At 36.5% G+C, this 23,653-nt stretch overlaps 1 protein-coding gene across 11 annotated transcripts in view; it reads right to left on the bottom strand.

Moving 5' to 3' along the window:
• The window catches only part of TCF12 (transcription factor 12), a 415,896-nt gene that overhangs the window by 52,399 nt on the left and 339,844 nt on the right, over positions 1-23,653 (bottom strand). The window contains exon 1 of one of the 11 annotated variants that reach the window (XM_036929729.2): positions 1,681-2,388. The exons of 8 other annotated variants lie outside the window; for them this stretch is intronic. In XM_036929729.2, coding sequence (XP_036785624.1) covers positions 1,681-1,851 — 171 coding nt within the window. In that variant the 5' untranslated portion in view covers positions 1,852-2,388. Of the gene's footprint in view, positions 1-1,680; positions 2,389-23,653 lie in introns of those variants that run through there. 2 more of the 11 variants (XM_036929730.2, XM_036929731.2) reach the window with 2 other exon arrangements.

Genomic DNA, 23,653 nt, shown 5'->3' with positions numbered 1-23,653 from the left:
GCATTTTTTAAGAATATAGAAGTCACTTCTGACCTATATCAGGCACAGGCTATCAATTTTCAGGCTACACTTCTCTACCATACCAGCTATGCCATCTATGGTAAGCCTGGAAATACTTAAAACGATGAGAGCCCCCCCACCCCAATGTAGAACAAAGAGAAATGTTGTAATAGAGTGATCTGTGCTCTCTAAAGAGTGAAACCTAAAGTCAATTTGAATTATAGTCTCTGCTTCAGAGGCCTTATATAATTAATTTACTGAACTCATACCCACACAATCTTCACATAGACTAATTTACTTAGAATTGGACATAAAAGAGAAATATTTTCACAGTTTTAAAGACAGTTGTCAAGGAAATTATAGAGATCAAGTAATTGTCACTTATATTACCCATCCAAATCTACCTTTCACATTCTCCAAAGCTCTGTTTATACGGGTAGAATGAACACACACTTTTTAGTGAGTATAAGGATATGATGGCTTGATCATCGTCTATTAAGAAAGTTTACCCTAAAGTTAACAACTAAATGCTTAACAGTGTCCAAGGAGGCCTTACCAAAGCAGTCAGAGGATGAGACAGTGCTTCCATTAGTTCTCACGTACCCTGGTTAGAGCCATCTATACTACATTAAAATTTCTGAGTGGTAAAAAGAGAAGGGGCAAATGTATCTGATTTTATATGTTTTAGGAAAATGTAAATTTTCTTTATAATTCATACATAAACATTAAAAATGCCCCCAGCAACTGACCAAAAAAAAAAAATCACTTAAGTCATATATGTATTTGATAAGAAGTCTGAGGGAAAATACTGAATTCCTGACATAAACCTAAGATTGCTATTCATAAGTATAACATTTTAATAATGGTTATCAAATATCTTAAGATGACTCCTACCAAATCTTTCACAGAAGTTCATTTTTTTAAATATACAAAATCCTCTGACTTAAAAGATATTTTCACAGAAAAATACTAATTAATTAATACTAAATGATTAATTATTCAAAGAATAGTAAAGTTTTACTTAGCAACACAGAAAGGTAACATCTAACCATGTGCCATAAATTGACCAGAAATACATTCTTTGGAAAATACATAAATGCATTCTTTGAAAAATAGTGATTTATTTTATGAATCTGTATAGGGTCAAAATTCTAGTTTGATTGGAAACAGATGGTATCCCAGTAAAGTCAGGCTCTGGACTTGAAACTCCAAACAGGAAATACGGCCCTCACTAGCTGACTGCTTCCCTAATCATTCCCAGAGCTTCATACTTGTTATTTTTATGAATACCCAAAATGACTTTCATCTTTCCCTTCTATCTACAAAGCACAAAATAATCCTCTCTGTATGCATATTTTATTTACAGATTATGTTTATAATATAAGAAAACATTAAAACAAATAAATACACTTTCAAGCACACAGCATTAAAAAGACATCAGGCATTAAAAATAATAACTCATAAATTTAAGCTTATTTTCTACTATTTAAAAAATAGAAACCAACCATAAAGTTGTGTCAAGATACAACTTTACTAACACTACTTACAAAGAAATACACAATTTAAATGTATTGCAGAAAATGATAAAACCTGACAGGTTTTAGTAAAAAGCAGTTAATCTACACTGCTTTACATTAAACAAGCCAGTCAGAAACTATATGAACAAAGAAAAAGACTTACCGTTTTCCCATTGTAGTAGTACATCAAAGAATTGCTGCCCATTCCAGGGACAGGATAAGCACAGTACATGTTGATTTTGAAAATATTACTGTTTGCAGCTAATGCACACAGCTTCTCTTCAAGACACACATGAATACAGCCAAACAGAGTTAAGTCTTCAGCACTATGCATCCACACATGGATCTACTCAAACGGAACTTATGCAAAATAGGACTGAACCAACTCACAGGGTAGAGAGGGAGGGTTTATAGCTGTAAGTAATCTCTTTCAATTTCTATCAAGTCTTTGCACTGGTGGAGGATACCAATGAGAGGAACTCTGGGGTATTAAAAAAAATACAAGTCACTTACAAATGCTAAATAATGAAGAGAGATATGCAGATGAATATCCCAAGGAATCATTGTTTTTGTTATACATACGATTTCTCTCTGTCTCAGAGAAAAGCAAACTTTACAGAGCTGTTAAGTTTTAATTAGAGCATTTGTGGCTGGGAAACCTAGCTTGTTATACACCTCTAGCTACATTACCATCTGGTGTGGTCTAAGTTGCTTCCAACTTTGATAAACACATGATCAAGCAATCAGGAATTGGAAACACTGAATCATGTGCAACAAGAAGGATCTAGACAGTTAAGTCTTGTACAAAATCACTTCCTGGAGAAAATGGATCTGACATGTAAGTACCTCTTAACTAATTAGAACAAACCATGATTTTTTTCTAAGTTATCAAATGATTTTTTCTAAGTTATGAAAAATCTCATTGAAAAAATTTGGAAAGGAACACATTTTATGAAAAAGTTCAGTCCAAAAAATTAAAAAATTATCTTGAAAATGGATATTTTTTAAAAACAAAAAATAGGTTTTCACTTATATATCTCCTTAAACTCCTCATACACAACACCAATCAAAAGTTTATAATGGACTGCACTTTTCTAGAACATCTAGTATGTATTAAGCAATTAATTAAATAGAAAAACAAACAAGGTTTTGTTTTCCCTTATATAAAAGTATGAAAGGCTGGTGTGTGTAACAGACAAGACGTGCACTATAGCTGATAAACTAAAAAAAGGTTTCTTAAAAGTCTTTCCTCCCTCTAAGCTCATTATATATATACACACACACATACTTTATATATACCTATTTTTATGTATGTATACATATATACACGCACATACACATTTTTATGTTAATAGTCAAATTTCTCAAAACAGAAAAATAACGTGGGAATAGATGTCTCACAGATTTAAAAAATTCATTACACTTATAAGTCAAAAGGCTTTTAGACACTGTCTACAAATAATGTTTTTTTTTTCACACAAACACATTTTGTTATTTAGAAATATTTCGATTTGTCTTTTGGTAAGGATTCTAATCCAGAAAAACAGAATAGCAACTTTTCTATCATTTTCCCCCACCACTATCTCTCTTCCTCTCTCTTGTTGGTTCTAACAGTATTGTGTCAATAGAGGAGAGCTCACAAGCTGCAAAAAGGGGCACACCACTTTTTTTAAAGGCACCTTTCATAAAGCAGAACTCCTCTAAAAAATATTGCAGGGTTATTTTATAAGGGACCACCCCCCATTCTTACAAAACACACTGATCAAATTATAGTAATAAAACCAATTAGACAATAAGGCCAGCTAACTTCACAATGTTTTAAAAGCTGATGGTATCACAGTAACAATAAAACCTCCCCACACTCTCCAGATAAAAAAAGGGCTCAGCAGCAGCTGCAAAAGAACATCACTGTACAGGAGACTATTAAAATGCCAGTCTGCTGAGTGGTTGTAACTTCCTCCCTCCTGAGAGACCACAAAGACCCATTTCAGTGCTCAGAGAACTGTGTAAAAAGCTTTGATTTACAATTAACAATGCTATGTCTTAAAACTATTCAAGTAAATTTTCGTCTTTCATAGACATAGTCTTTCTCTGACAGAACAGCTACTCTTTAAAAAAAAAAAGGAAGGAATATCAACCATCTAAAATAAAATTTTCTTTTTCTCTTAATGATTAAAAATTTTAAGAGATTACTTTTGAGTAGAAATTGAGGAAGAATAGGCAGTGGGGAGCCATAAAAGCAATGACAGTATTTCAACATTTTCTTCCTACCATCGTTGCTGCAACCTGAGAAAACTTTTATATATTGGTTAAGAAAACAACACTCCACCTACAGTAGTTAGGCTCCTTTCTCTGGGGCTTGCCAGGAGAGAGAGTACTATGTTGTCTGATAAAACAAGAAGCATGATGTAAATCCTACTATGCAATCTTGGCTATTAAAGCAAAATGAAAATTTTAATTCCTTAGTTCTTTATTTTAGAGGCAACTTAAGAGATTCTGAATGGAATAAATAGGAGTAGAAAGTAAGTTCAGCGTAAAGCCAGATAATATAATCTTTAACTGTCCTAAAGCAGTTTATTAAGCAACTGGGTAAGATTTGCTGTTAAACCTGAAACCTGAATGTGAAACATAATAGTTTCTAAAATAGAGCTGAGTAAACTAAAAGCTTTTGCTTCTACTTTTCCTCTCAAAAACACAGATATAAAAAATCCATACATGTGTATTTAAGAGGCACCTCCCACCCCTCCCACCCTACCCCACAACATACAATACTTTCACTAGATATACACTGCTTTCTAAATTGCTAGTGGATAGAGAAAGAGAGAGACCTACACATATATGACATTAAATTCATCAAGAAAACGGGTAATAATTATATAAACTGTTCCCATATTCTATATTCTACTTGTATGCTAAAGCAAGGTCTTTTAAGTTTGTTACTCCAAAATACCATCTTTTTAAAGTCAGCCTTACCCAAAAGAAACTACAGCTGATTGATGCAGGCATTTTCTTTATCATAATTACAAATTACCTTCCATGATAAAATCTCTTTTCTCTTCCTCAAAAACATTTTGAAAAAAATCTATTAAATCTATGTAACAGCTGCAGCACAATTTTTTTCTTAAGGAGAATCATATTACAAGGAAAAAATGCATATAGGTGGATCAAGTGCTGCTCTAGTCAATGCAGTTGTTTAATCTTTGCCTTTTTTTTTTTAAAGGAACATGTCAAGGGTTAATCCTGTGACTCAGTATGACAAAACGAGTCAGCTGGAGACAGGGCCACTTTTTAAACCTGATTTCAGACAGACGTGCAGTTCTGCACAGGAGCTCTGACCCATCATTCACTTTTTATCCTGAATGTGTTATTCTAAGATTATGTGATAGGACTTTAATATTCATGCTACCTACTACAACAATCTAAAAAAAGCACCAAGTTCTGTAACAAAATAAGCATTACTGTAAACACTGGCAATATGATTAATGAAAATGTCAGAGAACCCAGAAAAAAAAAACAAAACTTGGAGCCATGTATCTTTACTAGCAAACCCATGATTTCTTGTTTGAATATTATTGCATTTCTCCGATTTTCAAATATGTTTCCCTTCCCTTCTGTAGTTCAGGATTTGATGTTTATTGCCGTTACAATAGTCATCAAACAGAACTAAACTAGATAAGAAAAAGCTACTATGTGCTTTGCCTAAGCAATTCACTTCCTTATTGAAGACTTAGGAAAAGATGTTTTAAAAAGTCTAGTAGGTAGGGACTTCCTGGCAACCTCAGTTTAAATTTCAAGTCCCATGCAAAAATTTCCTTCTTCCCTCTTATTTTTTTGTTGATTGAGAAATAGAGCTTCCTTAGGGAGCTATGCAAAACTTTTTTGGATTACCCGCGCTGTATTTTATTAGCTCTTCTTTATTTGGATCACTTGATTCTTATATCTGTCTTTTAAAGTATCCTTAAGTAAGAATGTTTCAAGAGCAACTGAAAATTCTAAAAATGTTTTTTCAAAAGGAAATTTTAACTGAATTACCCACCTTGAATTAATTAATTAGGCCAGTTAATGGCTAATCTTAATACAAATTTTTCTGAAACAAGCAGGCAATATTCCAGTGTCCCAAACGGCCAGAAGATCTGGCTGGGAAAGTAAATCTAAACCTTCTCATAGGAGTCCTCATAAAAAGTTTCAACATTATTTTTAAGTGAATCAATTCCTGGAAAACAAGACTTTCAGAATAACAAACGAAGTCAAACAAAGTTCACATGTGAATAATTCCACAAATAAACTACATTTTCCTAAAGAATGAAACAGTAAATAACTAATAAATTATTGGTTGCAAGGAAGGTGGGGGTGTAGATAAATTTAAGAGGGATAGAAAGTAGAGAATTTATAAGTGGGTGGATTCAAAGCAAAAGACCCTCCTCAATGCCTCCTCTTCCTAATTTAGCTTTTAGAGATGACTTGTGAGCGAAAGTTGTCTGACTGTACAGGAGTTTAATTACCCTGGCCAACTAAATCAGACACCAACTCAGACACCAAAATTCCAGATTTTATATCTGAACATTGTATGCCAGACTTTTCTAGTAATTCCTTAGTGTTCAGGAAGTTGGTTTTCTGGTCTTTTTCTACTGTTGTCACAATTTAGAAAATTTACTTTTGCAAAAGAAAACAGGAATATAAAACTCTAGCAAAACAGTGTATCCCTCAGAAACCAATCCCATAACATTCAGTGAGTAAAGATAACAATGCGATTGATGTGAAATCATACAGTGTATCTTCTAATTCAGTAATATCACTCTCATTTGCTAATAACAATCAATCAGTAACAAGGCTTCCAAATACTGTCTTTCCACTGTATGAAAATCTTAAAAAATCAAAGACCCGATTTCGTGATCTTTACTCAGGTGATAGATACTCTGAAAAAAAAGGACTGTTAAAATTAATTACACCTTAATTGTGAGCACCTAACTCTTAGCCAAACCGATAATCAGACTTACAATGGATGATCGTATAGATTGGTTTGAGTAGTGGTACACAGTTTATTTGGATACTGGTTGGAAATGAGAAACATCAACACATACATAAACATACACTTCTAAGAGCAGAGTAAAAACACATGCTCAAGTTCACAGATCACATCATCAGTCTCAGGCACAGGACATCAGATTTCTTAGTGTCTCTACAAAATCTCAAGTCTTGAATTTTAGAAATATTAAAAAAAATGCCTATCTATAAACAATGGAAACAGTCAGCTATATAAATTGCATTTATAGGGCAAAAGCATACTTGTCTAATTCCCCTTTTGACAACCACATGACTATGATAAGGATGTGTAAAAACAGCCATACCTCTTGAAGAAGAAAGCAAATAAATCTCTTTCTTAGGTAAATAAAATAATATCTCTCTGACATCAACACCAACAGAATTGATAGGTCATACAAAGCTTCTAAAAGGCAATCATCAGACATCCCTCCAATTGAGATAGACCTATAATCACTGAGAATATGTAAAACCTGAAGCAAACTGCCTGTATCTTTTGGTCACAACTATGACAAAGTAGTTTTCTTTGAAAAATTAAAGCATGGGGGAGTCCCCCTTTCTAGTAATTCCTGCATCTCTTGGCCTTGTTTCTTTCCCCATATGAATTGCAGTTTGTCACTTCTCATTTACCACTTGAAATAACATGGTAAGAGAATCATTAACTATGCTGCAACTTAGTAATTTTCCTGCAGATGGCTCTGCAATCACAGGACATCCTGATGGTGTGTGCATGAAAAAAGAAAAACGAGGGCACCCATCTTTAAATTTCTCAATAAACTAGTACTTCTGAAGAACTGTCAATACTGGGACAAAGCTTTGCACTATTGACATATGAGGCAACTGAACAACAAAACAAAACTGTAAGTGAACAAAGCTATCATTTTAAATCATCTGTAGAAGGGAAACAATTGGGTTGAGTTAGCTCTCATTTAAGGAAAGTACCACTCTTTTTGTTTGTTTCTTCTTCTGTGAAATCTTTTTCTTCTAAGCTGGAACTTGCCAATTCCCTTCCATTTATGAAAAATAGAACATCACCAAGATATCCTATTCCATTTCAAATTTATTTTTAAAGAGACCAAAAGTAAACATCTGAATCTTAGCCCAGAACCAAGGATCTGCAATCCAAAACTCTAAATAACTTATACATTATAAGTTACATATTTCTGGCCCCAGTCTATGTTTTGTTTCATTAAAAATTCTTGTTAGTGGTAGTAATTTTTTAATACTTCACACATCTAATTAATTAATAAGAGGCTGCCAAATCATCCTGCCTCATATTTTACTGATCAAGTAACAAAGCAGAGTTAATTTTAGCTATACTCACTGAAACAAATCATTCAGATTCTGTTTTTATGAAAATAACCTTTCTTAAAAAGTAGTTTTTTACTACTAAATTCTGGTGGCCAATCTTGACAAAAGCCAAATACTACTTTATTTTGAAAACACATCTGAAGAGGCTATAATAAGTGGGGGAGGAGATGTGAGGTGGTCTGGTATCAGTTCAACACAGAACAAAGTTTGACTAAGGTTTAGCGTGCTTCATGGGTAAAGGGAATACGCCACTCGAGTAACAAGTGTCCCTTACTAGACAGACTAGGAAACAGACACAAAATGTTGAAAGAGGAAATTTGTTAAGCTACTCGTTCCATGTATCTATATCACATACAGTACGGCAGAAGTATCCTCCCTACCACTCATTATTATTCTGTAATGTGAGATAGACTGTGATGTTACATAAGATCCAAACACCATGGAGTTGTATCATATAATGAAAAAGAGCACTGTACTCAGAGTCAGGAGATAGGGATCCAGGTTTTACCTCTGCATCTTAGAGTTTAGACTAGGTCATTCATCTTCCCTAAGTCTAAGTTTCCAATTCTGCAAAATGCAGGCACTAAACTAAGCCAAAGATTTTCTAGCCATTTCATTACCAATAAAAACTTTTACTAGTTACTCCACCCAAAAACAATGAATTCCTATTTTGAAACATTTTGCCTCCCAAATTGTTTTTTATTGAATTAAAATGAACATTTTTTTCTTTTTTTAAACCATGTGAGTTCCTATCAGAACTGTGGTTAACAGGGATATGAAGCATTGCCATGCTAAGCTGAAATAATTCTAGTGAAAGAAATGTGATGTTTTAGATAGCATGGATAATTTTATTTCCACAAACTATACAATGTTAGGTTTTCTGAAATATTTTATATCTTGTCGTATTACTGTATTTGAAGACCCAGGACTGTAACTTACTGGCACAGATGATACCTAGTGTCCACACTAACCTTAAACTGTATTCAAAAAAATTTATCTCTAAGTGGCATAATTAAAAGCCTAAAGCCTCACATGAAACGAAAATTTGATCCAAAAGAGGATCCAAAAACATAATTACAACTTAATCAGTTCTAAGCTAAGTATACAAATGCTTTGTATTCCAGTATCATTTGTTAGTAAAAGTATGTTTTTAAGGGTTTACTTGTATCTTTCCATTGCCTAGTAATATGTTCACTTAAAAGTAACATCTTTATAAAAATCTATGTAGTGTTGAGAACAAAATGATAAAAAAAAAAACCAGGCTGACATCTTACCAATAGGAAACAACTCTTACCTGTGAGTGTTCAATTAGCTCTGTAACCATTTTGATTTCTTAAATCAAAGACTTCAAATAAATGCACTCCCCCCAACCAGAGTAAAGGGAGTACAAAACAGGCATAGGCAGCGGGCTGAGGGATGGGGTGAACGGCAGCCTGGCAAACGCTGCCTAGACATGGGGGCTGTGGACTGAGCACAGGCTTAAAGGCTACCCGCCCCTTCCCCACCAGATTGGCAATAAGCTAAGGGTGTACTGGGGGTGTCTCAGCTCCTTTACTTGCTCGGAACCAGGCTCCACCAATACATTGGCCCTCCCTACAGTAAGTGTTGACAAAATAAGAATTCACACTGACAGTGAAAATAAACTAAGACAGAGTGGTGGGGGCATTAAGGAAATAGGGTCTGTACACCTCCTCTTCTCTGAAACTGTTTTCAGAAGAATGTTGACTTTGTATTTGGTCAACCTTTAAACATCCTGGACAAACATCTACTGCCTGCAACATGGTGGACTTTTTGCCTAGTGAATAGCCTCAGCAACCAATTATGTACAGCCAAATGTAGGTTACGACAGCTAAAGCCTATGGTATCCTTTCAAAATGACTCATGTAAGCCCCCTTGGAGTTCCCCCTTTTTGCCCTTAAAAACCCTAAGCTCTTTCCCCTTTTGGAGAATACATTTAGATTTCCTCTTGAATCCATGTTCCCAGATTGCAATTCCTAAGACCTCAGCTAAGTGCAACTGTTTCACAGCTTTGCTTTTTCTGGGGTTGACATTTTTTGGTGTCAGAAATAGGATCCAGAGTGACTGACCTCTGATTCTGGCGCCACAGTGGACATGTGCAAATTACCTGCAAGAGACCATTGTTCTCTACTGTCTCCTCCAGTTGTCCTGACTCCTGGCAGTATGTTCTCCTGAACCTGAACCTCCTTCCTTGGCTGAGGCTCAGCCCTTTATTTGGGTGTCCTCTGTTGCTGGCTTCTGTCCTCCCTCATTTCTGAGGAAAAGACTTTATCTTCACTCATTTTTGAAATGTTAGGCTTTCACAGTGTCACTTTTCTGGTGAGTACTCAATTATGGGAAATAATTCTTCTAAGAGAACCTCTAATAACCAGGCCCCTACTGGTCCTCTTGCTGGATTCATGTTTAAAGAATGTAGTCCTTACTGTTATAAATTCATTACCCAGGATGACCTAAGACTCCACTGGCCAAGATGGGGCTCATTTGAATTTCCTAAATTGGTATATTTGCATTTGGCAAAAAGGTGGCTTCCATAGAGGCAGCTGATTCATATCTAAGAGGCTTCTCCAAATTAGAAAAATCAACTGAAACTTCATAGATTCTTTCTCTTCACATTTTCCCACTGTTTCTTCCACTTCTTTACTATCTCCTATCCTTCTTTTTAAAAAAATTAATTAATTTTATTAAGGTATTATTGATATACTCTTATTATGAAGGTTTCATATGAGAAAACAATGTGGTAACGATATTAACCCGTTATCATGTCCCCCCCATACCCCATTGCAGTCACTGCCCATCAGTGTAGTACAATGCCACACAGTCACTATTTGCCTTCTCTGTGCTACAGTGTCTTCCCTGATCCCCCCTACATCATGTGTGCCAATCATAATATCTCTGAATCTCGTTATCCTTCCCTCCCCACCTGTCTTCCCCCATCCCATCCCTCCCTTTGGTAACCACAAGTCCCTTCTTGGAGTCTGTGAGTCTGTTGCTGTTTTGTTCCTTTAATTTTGCTTTGTTGCTATACTCCACAAATGAGAGAAATCATTTGGTCCTTGTCTTTCTCCACCTGGCTTATTTCACTGAGCATAATATCCTCCAGCTCCATCTATGATGTTGCAGATTGCAGAATTTGTTTCTTTATTATGGCTGAGTAGTATTCCATTGTGTATATGTACCACTTCTTCTTTATCCATTCATCTATTGAGGGACACTTAGGTCACTTCCATTTCTTAGCTATTGTAAATAGTGCTGTGATAAACATAGGGGTGCATATGTCTTTTCAAATATGAGAAATTCTATTCTTTGGGTAAATTTCTAGGAGTGGAATTCCCAGGTCAAATGGTATTTCTATTTTTACTTTTTTGAGGAACCTCCATATTGCTTTCCACAATGGTTGAACTAGCTTACATTCCCACCAGGAGTGTAGGAGGGTTCCCCTTTCTCCACATCCTCACCAGCATTTGTTGTTCCTAGTCTTATCAATACTGGCCATCCTAACTGGTGTGAGGTGATATCTCATTCTGGTTTTTATTTGCATTTCCCTGATGATTAGTGATGTGGAGCATCTTTCCATGTGTCTGTTGGCCATCTGAATTTCTTCTTTGGAGAAATGTTCGTTCATATCCTCCACCCATTTTTTAATCAGATTATTGCTTTTTGGGTGTTGAGGCATGTGAGTTCTTTATATATTTTGGATGTTAACCCCTTGTCGGATATGTCATTTACAAATATAAAAAATAGTTTTTACAAATATAAATCATTATAAATGGTGTCTTTTGCTGTACAGAAGCATTTAAGTTTGATGTAGTCCCATGTGTTCATTTTTGCTTTTGTTTCCTTTGCTCGAGGAGATGCATTTAGAAAAAAGTTGCTCATGTTTATATTCAGGAGATTTTTGCCTATGTTACCATCTAAGAGTTTTATGGTTTCATGACTTACACTCAGGTCTTTGATCCATTTTGAGTTTACATTTGTGTATGAGGTAGACAATAATTCAGTTTAATTCTCTTGCATGTAGCTGTCCAGTTTTGCCAACACCAGTTGTTGAATAGGCTGTCACTTCCCCATTGTATATCCATGGCTCCTTTATCGTATATTAATTGACCATGTATTCTTGGGTTTACATCTAGGCTATCTAGTCTGTTCCATTGGTCTATGGGTCTGTTCTTGCGACAGTACCAAATTGTCTTAATTACTGCAGCTTTGTAGTAGAGCTTGAAGTCAGGGAGCATAATCCCCCAGCTTTATTCTTCCTTTCCAGGATTGCTTTGGCTATTTGGGGTCTTTTCTGGTTCCATATGAATTTTAGAATTATTTGCTCTAGTTCATTGAAGAATGCTGTTGGTATTTTGATAGGGATTGCATTGAATCTGTAGATTGTTTTAGGCAGGATGGCCATTTTGACAATATTAATTCTTCCTATCTATGAGCACAGAATGTGTTTCCATTTATTGGTTTCTTCTTTAATTTCTCTCATGAGTGTCTTGTCGTTTTCAGGGTATAGGTCTTTCACTTCCTTCGTTAGGTTTATTCCTAGGTATTTTATTCTTTTTTATGCAACTGTGAATGGAATTATTTTCCTGATTTCTCTTTGTTAGTTCATCGTTAGTGTATAGGAATGCAACAGACTTCTGTGTATTAATTTTGTATCCTGCAACATTGCTGAATTCAGATATTAGATCTAGTAGTTCTGGAGTGGATTGTTTAGCATTTTTATGTACAGTATTATGTCATTTGCAAACAGGGACAGTTTAACTTCTTCTTTACCAATCTGGATGCCTTGTATTTCTTTGTGTTGTCTGATTGCTGTGGCGAGGACCTTGAGAACTATGTTGAATAAAAGTGAAGAGAATGGGCATCCTTGTCTTGTTCCTGATCTTAAAGGAAAGGCTTTCAGCTTCTCGCTGTTCAGTATAATGTTAGCTGTGGGTTTATCATATATGGCCTTTATTATGTTGAGGTATTTGCCCTGTATACCCATTTTGTTGAGAGTTTTTATCATGAATGGATGTTGAATTTTGTCGAATGCTTTTTCAGCATCTATGGAGATGATCATGTGGTTTTAGTCCTTTTTGCTGATGTGGTGGTTGATGTTGATGGATTTTCGAATGTTGTACCATCCTTGCATCCCTGAGATGAATTCCACTTGATCATGGTGTATAATCCTCTTGATGTATTTTTGAATTCTGTTTGCTAATATGTTGTTGGGTATTTTTGCATCTATGTTCATCAGGGATATTGGTCTGTAATTTTCTTTTCTTGTGGTGTCTTTGCCTGGTTTTGATATTAGGGTGATGTTGGCCTCATAGAATGAGTTTGGAAGTATTCCCTCCTCTTCTACTTTTTGGAAAACTTTAAGGACGATGGGTATTAAATCTTCACTAAATGTTTGATAAAATTCAGCAGTGAAGCCATCTGGTCCAGTGAGTTTGTTCTTAGGTAGTTTTTTGATTACCAATTCAATTTCCTTGCTGAAAATTGGTCTATTCCGATTTTCTGTTTCTTCCTGGGTCAGTCTCAGAAGGCTGTATTTTTCTAGAAAGTTGTCCATTTCCTCTAGGTTATCCTGTTTGTTAGCATATAATTTTTCATAGTATTCTTTAATAATTCTTTGTATTTCTGTGGTGTCTATAGTGATTTTTCCTTTCTCATTTCTGATTCTGTTTATGCACACACTCTTTTTTTCTTGATAAGTCTGGCTAGGGGTTTATCTATTTTCTTTATTTTCTCAAAGAACCAGCTCCTGCTTTCATTGATTCTTTGTATTTCATTCTTCTCGATTTTAGTTATTTATGCTCTAATCTTTAGTATGACTCTCCTTCTACTGACTTTAAGTCTCATTTGTTGTTCTTTTTCTAGTTTTGTTAATTGTGAGTTTAGACTGTTCATATGGGATTGTTCTTCTTTCTGGAGGTAGGCCTGTATTGCAATATACTTCCCTCTTAGCACTGCCTTCGCTGTGTCCCACAGATTTTTGCATTGCTGAATTACTGTTGTCATTTGTCTCCGTATATTGCTTGATCTCTGTTTTTATTTGGTCATTGATCCATTGGTTATTTAAGAGCATGTTGTGAAGCCTCCATGTGTTTGTAGGCTTTTTAGTTTCATACCTTTGTGGTCTGAGAAGCTTGCTGGTACAATTTCAATCTTTATGAATTTACTGAGGCTCTTTTTGTGACCTAGTATATGATCTATTCTTGAAAATGTTCCATGTGCACTTGAGAAGAATGTGTATACTGCTGCTTTTGGGTAGAGAGTTCTGTAGATGTCCATTAGGTCCATCTGTTCTAATGTGTTGTTCAATGCCTCTGTCTCCTTACTTATTTTCTGTCTGGTTGATCTGTCCTTTGGAGTGAGTGGTGTGTTGAAATCTCCTAGAATAAATGCATTGCATTCTAATTCCCCTTTTAATTCTGTTAGTATTTGTTTCACATATGTAGGTGCTCCTGTGTTGGGTGCATAGATATTTATAATGGTTATATTGTCTTGTTGGAGTGACCCCTTTATCATTATGTAATGTCCGTCTTTGTCTCTTGTGACTTTCTTTGTTTTAAAGTCTATTTTGTCTGATACAAGTACTGCAACACCTGCTTTTTTCTCCTTATTAGTTGCATGAAATAATCTTTTTTCCATCCCTTCATTTTTAGTCTATGTATGTCTTTGGGTTTGACGTCTCTTGTAGGCAGCATATAGTTGAGTCGTTTTCTTATTCATTCAGTGACTCTATGTCTTTTGATTGGTGCATTCAGATCACTTACATTTAGGGTGATTATCGATAGGCATTTACTTATTGCCATTGCAGGCTTTAGATTCATAGTTACCAAAGGTTCAAGGGCAACCTCCTCACCATCCAAGAGTCCAACTTAACTCACTTCATATGCTATTACAAACACAATCTAAAGGTTCTTTTTTATTCCCCCTCCTTTTTTTCCTCCTCCATTCTTTATATATTAGGTATATTCTGTACTCTTTGTCTATCCCTTTTTATTACCTCTGGTGACAGCTGTTTAACCTTAGGAACACTTCCATCTACAGCAGTCCCTCCAAAATACACTTTGGAGATGGTTTGTGGGAGGTAAATTCTCTCAGCTTTTGCTTATCTGGAAATTGTTTAATCCCTCCTTCAAATTTAAATGATAATCTTCCTGGATAAAGTATTCTTGGTTTGAGGCCCTTCTGCTTCATTGCATTAAATACATCATGCCACTTCCTTCTGGCCTGTAAGGTTTCTGCTGAGAAGTCTGATGATAGCCTGATGGGTTTTCCTTTGTATGTGATCTTATTTCTCTCTCTGGCTGCTTTTGATAGTTTGTCCTTATCCTTGATCTTTGCCATTTTAATTATTATGTCTTGGTGTTGTCCTCCTTGAGTCCCATGTGTTGGAAGAGCTGTGCACCTCCATAGCCTGAGAGACTATCTCCTTCCACAGACTGGGGGAGTTTTCAGCAATTACTTCCTCAAAGACACTTTCTATCCCTTTTTCTCTCGCTTATTCTGGCACCTCAATAATATAAATGTTGTTCTGTTTGGATTGGTCACACAGTTCTCTCAATATTCTTTCATTCTTAGAGATTCTTTTCTCTCTCTGTGCCTCAGCTTCTTTGTATTCCTTTTCCTTAGTTTCTATTTCATTTATCATCTCCTCTACCATATCTAATCTGCTTTTAAAAACCTCCACTTTGCTCTTCAATTATTGGATCCATCCTAAATTCGTTCCTGAGTTCTTGAATATTTTTCTGTACCTCCATGAGCATATTTATGATTTTTACTTTGAAATCTCTTTCAGGAAGATTTATTAGTTCAGTCTCACTCAGTCCTTTCTCTGGTGTTGAGATTTTGCTCTGAACCAGGTTTCTTTGGCATTTCATATTTGTATGTGGTGCCCTCTAATGCCCAGAAGGTCTACTCTCTGGAACTGCTCTGTCCCTGGAACAATGTTGGGGTTCTCAGGGGAGTGGTGCTGGTGCCTGGGGGGAGGAAAGAGCTGTTTCCTGTTTCCCGATTGTTATGCCTATCTCCACTGCCAGAACCAGTGGGCTGAACACACAGGTGTAAGCCTTTATGCTTTGTGTTTGTAGCTGCCATAGGTGGGGCTTTCCTCTGCCTTGCCTGATGCCAGGGCAGGGGCTCTCAGTTCGTGAGCCAGGTGAACTCTAGCCAGGAGGAAGATACAGCAGGCTGTGTATCACAGTGGGGGACCTTGGAGCTGTGTAGACAGCCAGGGGGATAGAGCGCCTGAAGATCGTTCAAGTTCCCAACCTGTTGGGCAGAGGGCACCTGGACAATTTTGTCTACCTGTCCTTTCTCCTGTGCAGTAAGCTCTGCAGTCTTTACCCCTTTAGCAGTCCTCTTGCTGTTAGGAAGTCTTTCAGACTGCCCGCCCAGCTCAGCTGGATATGAATTCCTGTTTTCCACAAGCAGCTGAAATCTCTGTCTCTCCAAGTATTCCACCTGTCTTAGCTTTCCAACCCCACTAATCACCAGAGCACCATGCAATGTAGGTTCGTGCTCCCAGAGAAGATCTCCAGGGCTAGGTGTTCAGCAGTCCCAGGCCTCCACTCCCTCCCCACTCTGTTTCTCTTCTTCCTGCCAGTGAGCTGGGGTTGGGGAAGGGCTTGGGTCCTGCTGGGTCACAGGTTTTGTACGTTACCCTGTTCTGTGAGGTCTGCTCTTTTCTCCGGGTGTATGCAGTCTGGTGCAGCCCTCTTCCCTGTTGCTCTTTCAGGACAAGTTGTATTAATTATATTTTTGTATTATATGTAGTTTTAGGAGGAGGTCTCTGTCTCACCTCTCAGGCTGCTGTCTTTAATCCAATCCCTCTCTATTGTTCTTTAGCCAAACTACCCACTATCCTAGAGATACTGACCCTCCCTCAAATTTGAGACCCTTCTTAACTCTCACCCCCCACCCTGCCGCCCACATCATCAGGGTCCATTTAAAATCAACCCAAAACTTTGGGGGAAATTTATCTAATCATAGTAGGGGGAGGTAACTAAGACCCCAACAGACATGGGGGCAACTCTCAGTTTTAAATCCAACCAGGCTCTCCTATCCCCTTTCACAAAGTATTCGAACTATAAAAATGGTTGGGGTTTCTAATTGCCCTATGACTGTTTTTAAATCCCTCCCCATCCCATCCCATTCAATGGGACCCATTCAAGGACATTATCTGTTCCTCTGTTCCCTCCAGCTCCAATTCATTTGTTGGATTGAGATTTTCTTGAAGCCCATCAGGCATATCTCCTTTTCTCAAAAGGGAGAAATATTTAAAAATACTGAACCCCCAAATCCAAATCTTCAGGATGATCCTGATACCCTAATACCTTTTTTCCATTCTTTCTCTAAAACCCCCTAGCTCTTATGAAGTTCTTTTGCTATCACTTTGAAACATCACTATTGCTCACTGTGACTCTTTAAATCATGCCACTCTGTTAGCTTTATGCTCTGATGAAAACTCCCATGACTGTGTTCCTTTGATGAACCAGCTACTAGTTTCGAGACCTGACTTAAAAGAAACACCACTTGAAAATGCAGATTTAATTTGATTCACTGATGGTTCTTATCTTAAAGATGAAACAGGGACATATAAGGCTGATGATGCTTTTGTTTTTCTGATAAAAACTATCAAGGCTGGGTCCTTAGCTATGGCTACTTATGCCCAACATGCTGAATTGATAGCCTTAACTAGGGCTTGCCACCCTGACAAAGACCAAATGACGAATATTCATACATACAGTTACTATGCCTTTGATGAGGCTCATGACTTTGCATGCTCTGGGAACAAGCTTCTTAATTTCTTCAGGACAAAAATATTGAAAATAGTTCACAAGTTTTAGAACTCCTAGATGCCATCCAAACACCTAAATCTTTAGCTATTACAAAAAAAATTCTTGGCCATTCAATGACAGACATGGAGGAAGTAAAAGGAAACCATTTGGCCTATGTTGTTGCTAAATAGGCAGCTCTACCTCTGCTACAACCCAAATGACAGACCAGTCCTTCCTAACTGCCTCCAGGAACAAATGCGTAACTGTGCAAAAACTGGAACACAGATAAGATGCCCTTTGAGGAAAACAATACTATTGGAAAAATTTCCTAAAATAGCTTCTCAAATGTCAAATCTGCCTCAAACACAGTCCAGGGAATCCTATCCATAGTTCAACAGGGCATTTTCCCTTGCCTTGTGGACCTTTGGAGATGTGGCAAGTGGATTTTATCCATCTGCCACCACCTCAAGGGTACAAATGTTTTAGTAATAGTTTGTATGTTTTCTTGTTGGGTAGGAGCCTCTCCATATCAAAGAGCTATGGTCTCAGCAATAGGAAATATATTACTGGAGATAATTACCCCAAATTGGGGAATATCCTCAGAACTTCACGGTGACTGAGGAATCCATTTCATTGGACAAGTATTACAAGCTACTGGTCACATTTGGTCAATAATGTAACACTCCCACTGTGCCTATCTTCCTAAATTATCTGGCCTTGTAGAACAAACCACTGGTATTATAAATACCCAACTGGCAAAGCTTATGGAGTCTTTCCATCTGCCAAGGCCAAACCTCTTCCTCCAGTAGTAATGAATCTTAGGATCCATTCCCCAGGGGAGACATAAACTGTTACCCTTTGAAATCATTACTAGAAGACCAATGAGATTAGATCAAGGGGCATATGAAATCAGCTCACTTAAGGGTGATATGATAAATTATTTTAAGGAATTTATTCAGGACCTTCAAAGAAACAAGAAATTGGTAGAACAGTCTTTCAACAATGCATTCCCGGGAGATGATGGCTTAGAACATCATATGGCCTTCAACCTAAAGACATGGTTTATTGGAAAAGACACCTCCACAAAGATTCCCTCCAGCTTCACTTGAAGGAACCATTCCAGGGACTGCTAACCAATGTATTGCTAAATTAGAAAGCACTGACTCATGGCTTCATGTTTTCCATTAAAAAAAAAAAAAAGGCTCCAACATCCAACCAGACTATTAAATCAATTGGAGACCTCAAACCAACCATATCACAGAAAACAGAAGCAGACAATATGAATAGACTGTTTTCCCAAGAGTCAGGACCAGGCCAGTATAATTCCTTTTTAACCGTCAAAACTTAATGGAAACTCTAAAGCTTACTGAAATCTTTGGACAATTATTTCTCTGTGTAGAAATCCTTAGTATTTGTTTTACACTGTAGAATTTCTTTGTTCATGATAATCAAGATCTACAGATTTCCTAGAAAGAGTAGTCCTTGATAACAGAATAACTTTAGATTACTTGCTTGCAGCCCAAGGAGGAGCTTGTGCCATAGGTAACACCTCTTAACAATACTTGGATAAACACCACACAGCAAGTAGAATTAGAGACCATCAAGTTATTTAAATTAGCCAAATCTTCAAAAGGGCAGTCAAATTTTACCCCAGGTTGGTTAATTTTCAAATTTTCTGATATTTTCAGCTGGCTTCCTTCTGGGCTTGGGCGCTTTTATGTTCAGGCCTACAAATAATTCTAATTATCATACTAATTTGCTCACTATTCATTATATTCAAAACTACTGGTGTTTTGTGTGTCTTGCTGTCGCATGTCGATTTAGAATGTGAAAATTATGACAGCTGAAAGGATCGAAACAATCTACCAGACCTATCTACTGACGACCTCTGGAAACAAAGCCATCACTGACTTTGAAAATTCAAATACAGACCTTATTCATTCCCCAAATACCTCTTTTGTTGGCTCAAATGCAGCTCACATAAAATACATTTGTCTGATGCTAAATAGCAATACTTTTTCTCTCCTTCCAAGGTACATGATGGACCTGGAGCAGACCACAGGTTACTCTGGTACTATGATGGATCTATGATCATAAAAGATTGATCACTGATGCTTTCCAGAAAGAAAGATCTCGATCAAAAGGGGGAAATGTAAATGTAGACAACATGGAGTTAATATTGACAAAATAAAATAAAATACAATTGGGGTTTATTAAGGAAATAGGGTCTATACCCTTCCTATTCTCTGGAACTATTTTCAGAAGAATGTTAAACTTTGTATTTGGTCGACCTTTAAACATCCTGGACAAACATCTGCTGCCTGCAACATGGTGGAATTTTTGCCTAGTAAATAGCCTTACCAGTTATGTACAGCTGAATGTAGGTTATGACAGCTAAAGCCTATGGTAATTCTTTCAAAATGACTCATGTAAGCCCCCTTGGAGTTCCCCTTTTTTACCTTTAAAAACCCTAAGCTCTTTCCCCTTTTTGGAGCATACATTTATATTCCCTCTTAAATCCACGTTCCCAGATTGCAATCCCTAAGACCCCAGATAAATTCAATTAACTGTTTTATAGCTTTGCTGGTTTTGGTTGACACCACTCAGGATTCCTTGGCATGCAGACCCTTGATAGAGGACAAGCAGCTAGTGTCCGGGGCCCTGGCCAGGATGGCAGGGTGGAAGTGGCGCCTATGAGGGAACAGCTTGAAGCCCTGGTAACCCTAGGTCCCTGGGTAAGTCCCCAGGGAACAACTAAGATTCCCATGGAAGTCCCTGGGCCAGCTACTTCGATCTACAAGTCTGATGTTTTATGTTCAATATAGCATCATTTGGATAATAAAAGATTCTTGGCCATGTCCTTCAAATTAACATATATGCTTCTACAAAGATGGCTTTGTTATCATTTTAATTTCATAATTACAGCAAGCAACAAAGAGTTAAGGAGTCAACAGGGAGCCATCTTAAAACTAAGGAGGCTGTGGCTCCTTCACTATTCTGTAATGAAGTGGGGCCTGTGATTTGCTTCTTTGTGCCTTTTGGTTGATAAATTCAGTAGATTAGTAAAATAGATTATTTTGTGGATTATAAACAAAAGTGGCTATAATGACTATAAAGGTTGGAAAGCTTACAGGGTACATTAGGAGAATGAAGGGTGGAAAGCAGATAGTAATACCACAGTACCTTTATAGGTACTTGAGGATCTTGTACCTGTTTGTCTGCCCTAACAGTAGTTATTTCAGATTAAAATGACTCATATATAAGAAAGGTTCAAACTGTGTTACTACTGGTAAAATTGGAATAAAGATCTTATGAACATAAGAATACAACCATCAAATGTAATATCTCACATGGAAAACCAAGCGCAGATCTTCCTAGTTCTAACCTAACAGAAAGACTATGTCTTTGTAGTGGGAAGAATTTTAGTGATCTTCGCCACTTTCGCTTTTCTAATGAAAAACTGGAGCTTTCCCAGCTTCCTGAAAAGCTTTTATTAAGTGTAAGCATGTTAAACGTTTTATTATATAGATGATTAAGATATACTTGTAGTTCTCTGTGAAGGATATGTTAATTTCAGACTACCCAGTATGTGTTTTACTCCTTCTCCAAGTCAAATGAGCATGGTCCACAAAGAAGAGCTATGGCTCTACTGCTAGTCATTTGAGTTTGTTCAGTTATTCAACAATTATTCACCAAACATCTGCTAGGCACCTACATTCTGCAGATAAAGCAATAAATAACATAAAGAAAACCCCTGACTTCTCAAATTTCTCCTGGGTAACTTAAAGACAGATAAAGAATAAGCAAGTTATAATATATCAGATAGTAATGTGTTACAGAGAAAAATACAGCAGGTAAGGAGCAGGGGAGATGGGGACATGCTGGTATTTTATATAGGATGGTCACAAATGATCCCCAGTGATAAAGTGGTAAGTAATCCAAGAGAAAAGTACGTGAGAAAACTAGCATGTGGATACTAAGAAAGAAGAGAAAATTCAGGTCCTGAGGCAGGACAATGTTCGATATTTGTAAGGAGCAGTAAAGGGGTCTGGCTAGAGGGGTAAATTATTAGAAGATGGAGACTGGGAGGTAGCAGGGGCAGCTCAGTAGGGTCTTCAAAGCCATTTTAAGGACTTCGGTTTTACAGTTGTAAGAGATGCTGTTGGAGGATTCTGAGCAGAAGTACAGTATCATCTGACTGAGATTTTAAAAGGATATTCCTATATATATATATTTTTTTTAAAAGAAGGGAACGCAAACTGGAAGTCTAGTTGGGAAGATGTTACCGTAACTGGGAAACAGCTAATGGGGCTTGGATAATGATGATAAAAATAGGTGGTGACAAATGGTCAAACACTTAAAGATAATTTTAGTATGGGAAGGTAACTACTACTTCACTTCTATGTCAATGAAACTACAACTTTTTTCCATTATGGAAAGGTTTACTGTATTCTAGTTTTCCATACTCTTTTGTCTTGGGACAAGCAGGACCCTACATTGTGAAAAAGGTCAATCCTAGTACACTGTAGAGTAATGGCTAAACTACCTGTAACTTACCGTTTTTTGTAAATTTACTCTTATTATTGTGTGTATCTAGGAGTTAGCTGCATAACTGAGGGGGGGGGAATGGAAAAGTAATTCAGTTTCTTATATAAAGAAATCAAGTTAACATATTTTTGATGATCTAACAGCAAGGTAGGAGGAAACTGAAGAGTACTGCATGAAGCAGGGACTCATCAACAGATGATGTTCTCTATTACAGATAATATAAAATAATGGCTTCATGGTACTTACTTTTATAGTTTTAATTCAAAAAACATTTCCTGGATACTCCACTATGTGCCCAGAGGGCAACAATTACTCAACAGGAAAACATTTTAAAGTTATTTCTTTCCAAAGGTCAAAGTTATCTTTTAACTAGTAGCATCTTGAAGAGCAGGTACAAGTGTCCATGCTTTATTCATACTTAAAATCCCTAAAGCCTAAAAACTATCTTTATTCACAAGAAGCCCTTAATATATATTTACTTAACTTTAACAGAATGGATTCATATTTTTCTCACTAGAGATCTACTAGATGGAACTCATTCTAGTAGGAAGGAGTTTCTAATTTTAATTCAAATTACTGGTTTTAAAATTTAGAAATATCTTTGGTGATGTTGGAAAAGACAGTGATAACTTGACTTCAAATAATGTCAAGTTTTATGGTTTAAAAATTTTTGAGCACAAGCCAGAAAACTTGATAAGAGTTTTACTATTATTTCTTATTAAATAGATACCATAAAGCTAAAAAAACAACTAAATAAGAACTATATTCACTTATATTTACATAGAGATCAACATTAAAAAAAACAATTTTCTAATCATGTGATGTAAGATTCTCTTAAATTTTATACGAAGCTTTTATGTTTAGAGAGACAAGTCACATGTTTCAACATAATCTATTTCACAAGTCAGACTTGGGTGGGAACTGACTCTCAAGCTGCTAGGAACTACCCTTTGCTTTCGGTTCTACGTGAAAAGTTGGACCAGAACAAAGGATGATGACTGGGTAAAAATTTACAAGTAAAAAATTATAGTAGGGCTGTTTATATTAAAGTCAGATTATTTAAATACTTTAAACCCAACTATTTCAAATAAACATGATCTATTCATGGGCTTACTTATGACATCATTAACTATACTACAGATTATTACCTAATATGACATTAAATCCCAGAAAAATTATGACCCTGTAGCACCCACTTTAGATATTGAAGCTCTTCTGCTATTATAACTAGAACAAATCAAATAACAGTCCGGTTAAGTTTCTGTAAATATGATAAACTCTCGCCTAGTGCCTGGGCCTTAAGGAAATGATGAAGGAACTAATGAATATCATGAATATCAGGTAATGAATCTTAAAAAAAAAACAGCAGGTAACAGGCCTGAAAATATTTCTTTCTCTGTTTTTCATAGGAACTACATTTATAAAGAAGGTAAGTGTAATTTATCTCCTATA

Source organism: Manis pentadactyla, chromosome 11 (genome assembly GCF_030020395.1).
Source record: "Manis pentadactyla isolate mManPen7 chromosome 11, mManPen7.hap1, whole genome shotgun sequence".
NCBI lineage: Eukaryota > Metazoa > Chordata > Mammalia > Pholidota > Manidae > Manis > Manis pentadactyla.
This window is presented reverse-complemented; position numbering and strand designations above follow the sequence as displayed.